This window comes from Bubalus kerabau, chromosome 10 (assembly GCF_029407905.1).
Source record: "Bubalus kerabau isolate K-KA32 ecotype Philippines breed swamp buffalo chromosome 10, PCC_UOA_SB_1v2, whole genome shotgun sequence".
Classification (NCBI taxonomy): domain Eukaryota; kingdom Metazoa; phylum Chordata; class Mammalia; order Artiodactyla; family Bovidae; genus Bubalus; species Bubalus kerabau.
The window spans coordinates 31414009-31425940 of NC_073633.1; the positions used below are offsets into that span (position 1 = coordinate 31414009).

The 11932-nt window shown below is 45.7% G+C and overlaps 1 protein-coding gene across 1 annotated transcript; it reads right to left on the minus strand.

Moving 5' to 3' along the window:
- On the minus strand, nt 1-6568 carry LOC129621129 (purine nucleoside phosphorylase). Its single transcript, XM_055537193.1, has 6 exons — nt 6413-6568; nt 4076-4245; nt 2027-2130; nt 1647-1822; nt 1365-1555; nt 1-641 (listed from the first exon to the last, which is right to left on the minus strand). Exons 1-6 carry the CDS (start codon nt 6421-6423, stop codon nt 424-426), a joined length of 870 nt encoding a protein of 289 aa, XP_055393168.1. The 5' UTR covers nt 6424-6568; the 3' UTR covers nt 1-423.
- Nucleotides 6569-11932: the final 5364 nt, after the last annotated feature.

The window sequence follows — 11932 nt, forward strand, 5'->3', positions numbered from 1 at the left end:
TTATTTCATCTTTCTCTTTATTCAAAATACAAAAGCGTAAAAATCCAAAAGGAATAATAGGCTGTTCCCTGTATGGTCTCCAATGTTCTGAGGAGGCAGAACTGAGCCCCGAGGAATGTGAGAGGACCATCTTAAGCCAGTAATAGTTACTGTGCTGAGCTCGAGGGCCCCAAACCAAAGCCCGGGATGTGTGCTAGGGCTGGGGCTCCAGTTCTTGAAGAGGAATAGGAGTGGAAATCATTTTGAGATGACAAACCGACCAGAAGAGGGCTCAGCACCAGTAAGGTCTGGTGGGAGAGGCAGGGAAGGTGACCCTCCTTTCTGCTGTCACCTAAAGCAGAGGCGTGTGACTCCAGCAAGGGCTGAAGTAAGCAGCGGCTCCTCGGATCCCATAATGGAGAGGCCAACCCACTCCGGGGCTGGTTAATTGGTGTGCCCCGGCAGTGGAATGCTAGCCATAAGAAGGGAGACAAACTGCTCTAATTTCTGTGCAGCTTGCTTCCCAGCCTCTAGTACTTCCTCGTGATTGGCCTTCGCCCGGCTTTCATAATCCATGATGACCTTGTTTGTGATGAGTGAGAAGCCAAAGACTCGAAGTCCACAGTGTCTTGCGACTATAACTTCTGGTACTGTGCTCATGCCTGACGTGAAGAAAGAGGGAAACCAACTGTCAGAATCCCCAAATGACCCTTAGCCTCACCTCCATTCATCACCTCGTTGACAATTCGACACTAAGAAAACGTCCAAAGGAGCAGCTAAACTAGTGTCAAGCTTAGGTTGTTCTGTGTTACCCAAGAGTTGGGCTTCAGGGGGCTTTACACATTTCTTATAATATCACTGTTGCAATACTTTATTTCTATCTCTGCTTGTGATCATTTTAAAGTCAGTTCTAACGTTGCAATTCTATTTTCTAGCCAGAGGTATAAAAGGTGCCTATGATATTTGTTAAAATAATCAAAAACAGTTATAACACAGTGGACAGTTCTCACATTAGCATTACACTGGTTAAAGTCCTTGGTGCTGGGTGGTGGGTTGAGGCCACAGTGCAAACCTCCCAATCCCTTTAAAGTCAGTAAATTCAATCTTTCCTTAAAGCAGACCCCTCCTTCAGTGTATCAGCTAAATCTACCATCTTTTACTCTTTTCCAACCTATTTTACCAGGATCCTCTCTTCAAGCCTCCAAGTCAAGAGAGTTCCCTAGCAATCAGGTGTTTAAGACTCTGTGCTTCCAATGCAGGGACTGCAGATTCAATCCCCCATTGGGGAACTAAGATCCCACATGCCCTGCAGAGCAGCCAAAAAAAAGACAAAACAAAAAAGTCTCCCCAAATTACGAAGCCACCAGCCAAGTTCCCTTTCTCACCAACAGCATCCGCCCCTAGCTTCTGCAGCAGGCGACACTCTGCCACAGTCTCAAAATTGGGGCCCCCCAACATCACGTAGGTGCCTTCCTGTAACTCTCTTTGCTCCCCCATTTGTTTCCAGGTACTGTGAGCTTGCTGCCTCATATCCCGGTCGTAGGCATCAGACATGGCAGGGAAACGAACTCCAAACCTAGAGCACAGGTTGGATTATGTCAGATTAATGGAATTCAGGGAGCTCTCCCAAGCTGACCCATCTAAACAAAAAGAAGCAGGATAGATACCTTTCCTCATTGGGCCCTCTGAGAGGGTTCTCACCACTGAAACCAGGTAGGTTGATGTGATCACGGATCAGCATGATATCGCCAACCTCAAATTTGGGGTTGAGCCCTCCAGCTGCGTTGGTGACCACTAGGGTCTCCACACCCAGAAGCTGGAAGACCCTCACTGGGAATGTCACCTTAGAAGCGAAAGATAAAACATCAGAGAGTTTTCTTTAAAATTTTACCAATACACCCATGCAGATAAACATGACATACATCATGAAAGAAGAGAAAGGAGGGGACCAAAAATCTACCTTGCCTAAGCAGCTAGGTAGTAAAATAGGAGAGAGAGCTCTATCTCCCTTCTTCCAGACCCAATCAGGCTTGTGCCCCTGTTTTACCTTCCAGAGCGGGTAGCCTTCATACATGTGGAACCTGCCCTGCATCATCACACAGGCTCTGCCATTCAAGATCCCAAACACCAGTCGACCAGCATGACCTGGCACTGTATACAGAAAAGAGAAGGAAATGCATGGAATGATGCTTTCATACAACACGTATCCCCTGAGCACCTACACTGGCCCGACTCACTGTGTTCAACATGTGAGGGTATAATTAACCAACAGAAAACATCATCCTCTCCACTCTCAGAAAGTTTAAGTCTGCTGGGGGTGTGCTCAGTCGCTTCAGTCGTGTCCAGCTCTTTGTGACCCTATGGACTGTAGCCTGCCAGGCTCCTCTGTCCATGGGGCTCTCTGGGCAAGAATAATACTGGAGTCGGTTGCCATTCCCTTCTCCAGGGGATCTTCCCGACTTAGGGACTGAATCAGGGTCTCCTGTACTGCAGGTGGATTCTTTACTACTGAACCACCAGGGAAGCCACTGTGGGGGAGACAGAAATTAATCATAAACTTAGATACAAGTACACTCTGAGATTAGAGTGATGGGGGTAAAGATGTTTAATGTGAATATACACCAGTTACTTTTTAAAGACCTTTAAAAGAATGAGAAAGACATAAGGCAAGAGAATAAAAGAAATAAGTGGGTAATAGAATAGTGGGTAAAAATAGAGTAACTGGGTAATAATGAATGCAGTGAGTGTTGTAATCATAGACCTCTGTTTCAAAATGCATATTCTTATAAACATAACTAAGCTATATGCTTCCTCACTTGTGAAAGGAAGCTCATGGTATAGCCTAGCTTCCTAAAAAGGCTATGCACAAGGAAAGGAGCTGACACTGGACCCATACAAACCTTTTTTTGTGACTCACAAAATAGTCCCGTGGGAATACATGCCCTGTATGTGAGAGGTAGGGGCATGGGACTGCAAAGATAACTCCTCACACAGACATAGTAACAATTATTACTATTTCTCTCATCTAACATTTCTAAAGGGAATGAATGGTCTGGGAGAAGAACCAAAACAAAGAGGGAGAGTTCAGGGGGTACTCAGAGATTGAGGAGCATATAAAAAAGTTACCTGTAATAGAGCAGAGGTGATACAGTTAGGAAAACCCAAAGAGAGTATAAAAAATAAGTTGACAAAATTTAAAATTAATAATAAACCAACAGAAGTTAGTCCTGAGAAATTAATAATTAAACCAAATAAACTACCCTTGTCTTTGGCCAAGTAAACTTGGCCGTTTCTCACCTGACCCTCCTCTAAGCCTCACACTTGGCATGAGAAACCTGCTCAATCAGGGATGGAACCCAGTCCCTGCAGTGAACTGTGGAGTGTTAGCCACTGGACTTCCAGGGAAGTCTGGCCTTGGAGCTTCTGGCTGCTATTGAGATGCTGGATACACTCTCCTCAGATCCCTCAGAGCTCCACTGTGCATAGGGGGCCCTTCCCCACCCACAACAAAGGTCAGTGTGAAGCGAGTCTTGTGTTTTCATATATTACCTGGGTATTTGTCTGCGAGAACATGGCAGTCAGTGTGTTCATTTGCTGGTATGTAGCAGTGTGTGCCTTATTCTAGGACTGGAGCCAGAGCTGGGGAGACTGAGAATGGTAGGAACACACAAGATAGGGTGAGGGTGGGGGGCTGACTTTGTCCCGGGAGGTTACAGGCACTTCTTTTTCCACTTAGGATGCAGACTGAAAGAAATGAGCGAGGTGTATGAGGATGTGCTGACTACGGTGTGTGTGGGGAAAGGATGTCTATGGGAAGTGATGTAAAGCTTTAAGGATCTGCGTCCTTAGGCATAGGAAATATGTCATCATACAGTACCATTGACACACACACATGCTCTGTCTGTTAAAATGTTTCTACTGGAGGACTTTCTTTCTAAAGTCATTCTGATTCTTGATGGGTTTTTCCCTCTCTCACAACAGTTGTTGCTCGGCAAATGCTATAGAGGATACCCAGGATCAGGTATAGAAGCGTTGCCCTCCCATCACAATCCCATCAGAATCCCTCAGTCTCATCCCCCCTTCCCTTTGCCAGTACCTGTACTTTGGGGAAAGTTTGGTATTTCACTGTAGTCAAAGGTCTGGGCTTGAGTCAATCTGTTAACCAGACCTCCTAACCCAGAACCACAGATCACTGCCACTTGAGGTCGCTGTTTGGTGTGAGACAAAAGCCATTTTGCAGTGTCTTGATAATCTTCATATGTAAATCTAGCAGGAAAAAATGGAGAACCAAAGTGAGATTCACTCCCAACCCAAGAGTATCATAAAATAATAACATTCAGTGTAGAAAGGCTGACAGGGGTACCAAGATGACAAGGGATACAGAAGTTGGCCAAGGAGCTAGACCAAGCTACTGCACAAAGAAGCAAATCCAGGCCACAATTCTGGTTGTCAAGAGCTGGGGGAGAACTGCCTGTGTAAGTTTCTCAGCAGCAGCTTGTGAACACTACAGACTCTGGAGCCCACCTCTACAGATTGATCATTCTGGGGAGAGGCCCCACAATCTCTATTTCTTACAAAAGTGCCTCAGGTAATTTTCATCCGAAAACCAGGTTTCATAATTCTGGCCTAAGGGAAGCAGAACTCTATCTGGATTCTAGTCCCAATTTTGTCTTTTTAAGCAAGTCAACTTGTGCTTCTAATTCTTTTCTCTAGGGTAAAGCAAGGGAATGTGATTGGCCTCACCTATTGTATAGGCTCTGTTTGAAAATAAATTAAAAACTTGCTAACAAGCTCCAAAGACCTTTGAGTCCATAAAATCATGGTATAGGTCCACAGAACTTGAACCTTTTTTTTTTCTTTTTTTTTTTACAACTCTTCCCCCTGCCTGTATTTTTCCTCCCTGCCTTCTCCCATCTTTCCTTTTCTTCATCAAGATCCAAGATCCTTTACCTTTCAGAGACCTAAAGACATAACCAGACACCCCCAAGAATCAACTGGGAATTTTTCTCACAATTCTAGTCGAATTCTCTCATATTTATCTGGAAAAAAAACAAGAAGGGAGGTGGGGAGACTGAGGTGTGACAGAGCTGAACACAACTAACTAACCAAACCGCCAAAGGAAAACTTTTTTTTTTTTTCCCAAAGTACTGCCTTGGAAACTAGATGACTCTACCATACACTGGGCTATGCTATGCTATGCTAAGTCACTTTAGTCGTGTCCAACTCTGTGCGACCCCATAGACGGCAGCCCAACAGGCTCTTCCGTCGCTGGGATTCTCCAGGCAAGAACACTGGAGTGGGTTGCCATTTCCTTCTCCAGTGCATGAAAGTGAAAACTGAAAGTGAAAGTGAAGCCGTGTCCGACTCTTAGCGACCCCATGGATTGCAGCCCACCAGGCTCCTCCGTCCATGGGATTTTCCAAGCAAGAGTACCGGAGTGGGGTGCCATTGCCTTCTCCGATACACTGGGCTACCCTTAGGCAAGTAGCTGGGCAAGGGACTGGGTGGGGGCAATAGAACTGGGGTCAAAGGCTGATGGAGATGAGAAAAGCAGTGAGATGGTAAAAATTAATCAAATATCATCCCCAAAAGGTGCAAAGGAAAGGAAAATAATTGTGAAGCCCTGGCCCATCAAGCACGTCCGAGCCACAGGTTACAGGACTTCCTCATTAGCCATCAATATCCCAAAATGCCCCGAATCCCTGGGCACCCTGAAGCCACCGTGATCCCTAACGCTGGGTAGGGATTTCAAGGACAAAAGCAGAAATAAAGGTTTTCAAAGGCAAGGGCGCAAGGGAGTGCGGGGTGGGATGTATGGGTGGGGGAGGGGTGGCAGGGAATGGGAAGGATCTGTCATGAGGAAGAATTTCGTTTTCTTGGAGAGGCCATCCGCAACTTAACTGGACCTCCAACTAGGAGGGAAGAGAAGTGTTCGCGAGGGACGAGGAGTACTCTCTCCTCCGAAGGACGAACTCTAGATACGGGCACCAAAAGTACCTCGCGGCTTTACCCACACTCTCGAATCGGAATCAGTGAGGAGCATATGGGTTAAGAAGACCCCTTCCTCGATATGTGGGGTGGAGAAGCACGCTCTGTCTATACTCGCTTCAATAAGTGCGCGGCCCAGCGCACGCACACACACACCGGCTCCTTTAGGGAGTAGTCCACGGTTTACTAACCCGTCCCCTTCCTGCTCTGATGGCGCCACCCTGCTCGATTCCCGCGCGCGCCCCTGCCAGGGCCGGCCGCACCACCGCTCTGCTGCTTTGCCCCTGATACCATGCTCCGAGCCAGGCCTCTCTGAATCTCCGGGGCACTCGTTCCCTCTCTTGGCAATCTCGAGACCCAGAGTGCTGTGTTTTCAGGGCTCGAAGATAGCCATTTCCTCTCCCCAGGGTCCTCCTGGATCCCCTGGGTCTCGTCCCCGCCTTACCCATTCTCCATGGTCCCGAAGACGCCCTCTCGATGAGTTTGCCCTTCTCGGTTCGAATCTGCTCCGCTGAGCTGAGCTGGCTTCAGTCACCGAGACTTACCCACCCAGAGCACTGTTGGCACCGCGCTGGCTCATTATATCCCCAGCGCCAGAGTCCCCAGCCAATGGCAAGCGAGGACGCAGCCATTGGCTGCGTCTCCATGGTGACCCGCCAGGACTCAATAGCCCCGGGCAAGCCTGTAAATCTAATAGGAGTTCTTTCCAGCGGCAGTATCTTTCTCGAGCTGCACTTTACCTTAGGCAGAGGGGGAGGGGAGACCGGGGGGAGGGAGGTGGGAGCATCCACTGTTGTGCCTCTGCACCCAGTCCTTACAGCACGTCGGGTTTCCAGCTGGGAAGCCTGTGAGGGAAGAGGGCTAGAAGTCCGGGAGGAGAGCCTCTGACCATCTGTCTGCACCCCCATTCCTGACTGTGTCTACAGCAAATCATGAGAGATTTGAAAAGAGAAAAATTTAAACCTTAGATCCTGCAAACTCGAAATAAAATTAAGTAGCCTCCGTCTGAGTTCCTTCCTGAACAAAGGAAAAAGGGTGATTCTAAGAATCCGCCTGCAGTGTGAGAGACCTGGGTGCTGCTCCCTGAGTGGGAAGAGCCCCTGGAGAAGGGAACAACTACCACTCCAGTATTCTGGTCTGGAGAATTCCGTGGACAGTATAGTCCCTGCACTGGAGAAGAGAGTGGCAAACCACTTCAGTATTCTTCACTGGAGAACCCCGTGAACACGTGACACTGAAAGATGAACTCCCCAGCTTGGTAGGTGCCCAATATACAGGGCACCTACTTACTGAGTATAGTCCATGAGGTCACCAAGAGAACAAGACTGAGCAAATTTCACTAGCCATTAGGCTGATCTGGAGGTTATAGGATTTGGAAAAACACAAAGCCCTACCTTAGAGACTATAGGCTGCCTCAGGCCAAATTACAAGGAGGGAGCACAGCCCCACCCATAAGCAGAAAATTGGATTCAAGATTTATTGAGCATGGCCCTGCCCTTCAGAGCAAGACTCAGTTTTCCCCAGAGCCAGTCCCTCCCATTAGGAAGCTTGCACAAGCCTTTTATCCTCATCCATCAGAGGGCAGACAGAATGAAAACCACAATCACAAAAACTAACCAAAATGATCACATGGATCACAGCCTTCTGTAACTCAGTGAAACTATAAGCCAGGAGGGGTAGGGCCACCCTAGACAGATGAGTCATGGTGGAACGTTCTGACAAAATGTGGTCCATTGGAGAAGGGAATGGCATAGCACTTCAGCGTTCTTGCCTTGAAAACCCCATGAACAGTATGAAAAGACAAAAAAATAAGACACTGAAGGATGAAGACTCCCAGATTGGTAGATGGTAGATACGCTGCTGGAGAAGAGAAGAGAAATAGCTCCAGAAAGAATGAAGAGGCTGAGCCAAAGCACAACCTGAAATGTTAGGTCCATGAATCAAGGTAAATTGGAAGTGGTCGAATAGAAGATGGCAAGAATGAACATTAATCTTTTAGGAATCAGTGAACTAAAATGAATGGGAATGGACGAATTTAATTCGGAAGACCAACTACTGTGGGCAAGACTCTCTTAGAAGAAATGAAGTAGCCCTCATAGTCAACAAAAGAGTGTAAAATGCAATACTTGGGTGCAATCTCAACCAGGACCAGAATGGTCTCAGTTCGTTTCCAAGGCAAACCATTCAATATCACAGTAATCCAAGTCAATGTCCTGACCACTAATGTTGAAGAAGCTGATGTTGACTGGTTCTATGAAGACCTACAAGACCTTTTAGAACTAACACCAAGAAAAGATGTCCTTTTCATCATAGGGAATTAGAATGCAAAAGTAGGAAGTCAAAAGATACCAGGAGTAATGGGCAAGTTTGGCTTTGGAGTACAAAATGAAGCAGGGCAAAGGCTAACAGAGTTTTGACAAGAGGACGCACTGGCCACAGCAAACACATTCTTCCTACAACACAAGAAATGACTCTACACGTGGACATCACCAGATGGTCAATATCAAACTCTGATTTTATTTGCAGCTGAAGATGGAGAAGCTCTAAACAGTCAGCAAAAGCAAGACCTGGAGCTGACTGTGGCTCAGATCATGAGCTCCCTGTTGGAAAATCCAGGCTTAAATTGAAGGAAGTAGGGAAAATCATTAGGCCATTCAGGTCTCACCTAGATCAAATCCCTTACGATTACAGAGTGGAAGGGACAAACAGATTCAAGGGATTAGAGCTGATAGAAAGAATACCTGAGAACTATGGACAGAGGTTTGTAACATTGTACAGGAGGCAGTGATCAAAGCCATACCCAAAAAAAGAAATACAACAAGGCAAAATGGTTGTCTGAGGAGGCCTTACAAATATCTGAGAGGTGAAGAGACGCTAAAGGCGAAGGAGAAAAGGAAAGATATACTTATCTGAATGCAGAGTTCCAAAGAAAAGCAAGGAGAGATAAAGCCTTCTTAAGTGAATGATGCAAAGAAACAGAGGAAAACAATAGAATGAGAAAGGCTAGAGATCTCCTCTATGTTCAGTTCAGTTCAGTTCAGTCGCTCAGTCATGTCCGACTCTTTGCAACCCCATGAATCGCAGCACACCAGGCCTCCCTGTCCATCACCAACTCCAGAGTTCACTGAGACATCCATCAAGTCAGTGATGCCATCCAGCCATCTCATCCTCTCTCGTCCCCTTCTCCTCTTGCCCCCAATCCCTCCCAGCATTAGAGTCTTTTCCAATGAGTCAACTCTTTGCATGAGGTGGCCAAAGTATTGGAGTTTCAGCTTTAGCATCATTCCTTCCAAAGAAATCCCAGGGCTGGTCTCCTTCAGAATGGACTGGTTGGATCTCCTTGCAGTCCAAGGGACTCTCAAGAGTCTTCTCCAACACCACAGTTCAAAAGCATCAATTCTTCGGCGCTCAGCCTTCTTCACAGTCCAACTCTCACATCCATACATGACCACAGGAAAAACCATAGCCTTGACTAGCCGGACCTTTGTTGGCAAAGTAATGTCTCTGCTTTTGAATATGCTATCTAGGTTGGACATAACTTTCCTTCCAAGCAGTAAGCGTCTTTTAATTTCATGGCTGCAGTCACCATCTGCAGTGATTTTGGAGCCCAAAAAAATAAAGTCATTTTCATCCTGCTTATTTAACTTCTATGCAGAGTACATAGAAAATAGAAAATTGGAGATAACGGGAACATTTCATGGAAAGATGGGCACAATAAACGGTATGGACCTAAAAGAAGAAGAAGATAAGAAGAGATGGTAAGAATACTCAGAAGAACTCTACAAAAAAGATCTTAATGACCCAGATAACCATGACAGTGTGGTCACTCACCTAGAGCCAGATATGGTGGACTGCGAAGTCAAGTGGGCCTTAGGAAGCATCACTATTAACAAAGTTAGTAAAGGTGATGGAATTCTAGCTGAGTTATTTCAAATCCTAGAAGATGATGCCGTGAAAGTGCTGCGCTCAATGTGCCAGCAAATTTGGGAAACTCAGCAGTGGCCATAAGACTGGAAAAGGTCAGTTTTCATTCTAATCCCAAAGAAGGGCAATGCCAAAGAATGTTCAAACTACCCCACGATTGCACTCATTTCACATGCTAGCAAGGTAGTTCTCAAAATCCTTCAAGTCAGACTTCAACAATATGTGAACTGAGAACTTCCAGATGTACAAACTGGATTTAGTAAAGGCTAAGGAATCAGAGATCAAATTGCCAACATCCATTGGATTGTAGAAAAAGCAAGAGAATTCCAGAAAAACACCTACTTCTGCTTCATTGACTACAGCAAAGCCTTTGACTGTGTGGAACACAGCAAATTGAGGAATATTCTTGAAGAGAGGGGACTACCAGACCACCTTACCAGAAACCTGTATGTGGATGAAGAAGCAACAGTTAGAACCAGACACGGAACAACAGACTGGTTCAAACTTGGGAAAGGTGTACATCAAGGCTATTTCTTTTCACCCTGCTTATTTAACTTCTATGCAGAGTACATCATATGAAATCCTGGGCTGGATGAAATGCAAGCTGGAATCAAGATTGCCCGAAGAAATAGCAATGACTTCAGATATGCAGATGTCCCATCACTTCCCCATCACTAGATGGGGAAACAATGGAAACAGTGACAGACTATTTTCTTGGGCTCCAAAATCCCTGCAGCCAGTGAGTGCCGCCATGAAATTAAAAGATGCTTGCTCTTTGGAAGAAAAGCTATGATAAACCTAGACAGCATATTAAAAAGCAGAGACATCACTTTGCTGACAAAAGGTCTGTCTAGTCAAAGTTAGGCAAAGGTCCGTATAGTCAAAGACTACTGGTTTTTCCAGTAGTCATGTATGGATGTGAGAGTTGGACCATAAAGAAGGCTGAGCTCCAAAGAATTGATGCTTTTGAATTGTGGTCCTGGAGAAGACTCTTGAGAGTCCCTTGTATAGCAAGGAATCAATCCAGTCAATCCTAAAGGAAATCACCCCTGAATATTTATTCAAGGACTGATGCTGAAGCTAAAGCTCTAATGCCCAGCCACCTGATGGGACGAGCCGACTCATTGGAAAAAACCCTGACTGTGGGAAAGATTGAGGGTGGAAAAAGAAGGAGGTGACAAAGAATGAGATAGTTGGATTGTGTCTTCAGCTTAATGGACATAAGTTTGAGGAAACTCAGGGAGATAGTAAAGAACAGGGAAGCCTGGAATGCTGCAGTCCATGTGTTGCAAAGAGCTGGACACATCTGAGCAACTGAACAACAATCAGGGATCTAAATCTAGACCCAGAGAAGAAGAAAAGGTTTCTAGTGGCAAGAATTCCCAGATCATCACAGGAGGATGCAGCAAATCCCCTTCTCCGGGTGTTTTCAACCCAATTCCTAATGAGAAATATTCCAATAGTCGTGTATGGATGTGAGAGTTGGACCATAAAGAAAGCTGAGCGCCGAAGAGTGATGCTTTTGAACTGTGTTGTTGGAGAAGATTCTTGAGAGTCCCTTGGACTGCAAGAAGATCAAACCAGTCAATCCTAAACGAAATCAGTCCTGAAAAACTGGAAGGACTGATGCTGAAGTCGAAACTCCAATACTTTGGCCACCTGATGCGAAGAACTGACTCATTGGAAAAGACCCTGATGCTGAGAAAGATTGGAGGCAGGAGGAGAAGGAGACGACAGAGGATGAGCTGGTTGGATGGCATCACGGACTCAATGGACATGAGTTTGAGTAAACTCCAGGAGTTGGTGATGGACAGGGAAGCCTGGCATGCTGCAGTCCATGGGGTTGCAAAGAGTCGGACATGACTGAGCAACTGAACTGAACTGAACTGAATGAGAAAAAGGAATTTCCCCCATGTTCTCCAAATTATGTCATTTATAAAATATTTCCATACATTCTTTACTCATTATTATGGATATATATTTTTTAAGTTGTTGATTAAGAAATAATAGTATTTACAAAGAATTGTAGTCTGTAACTACA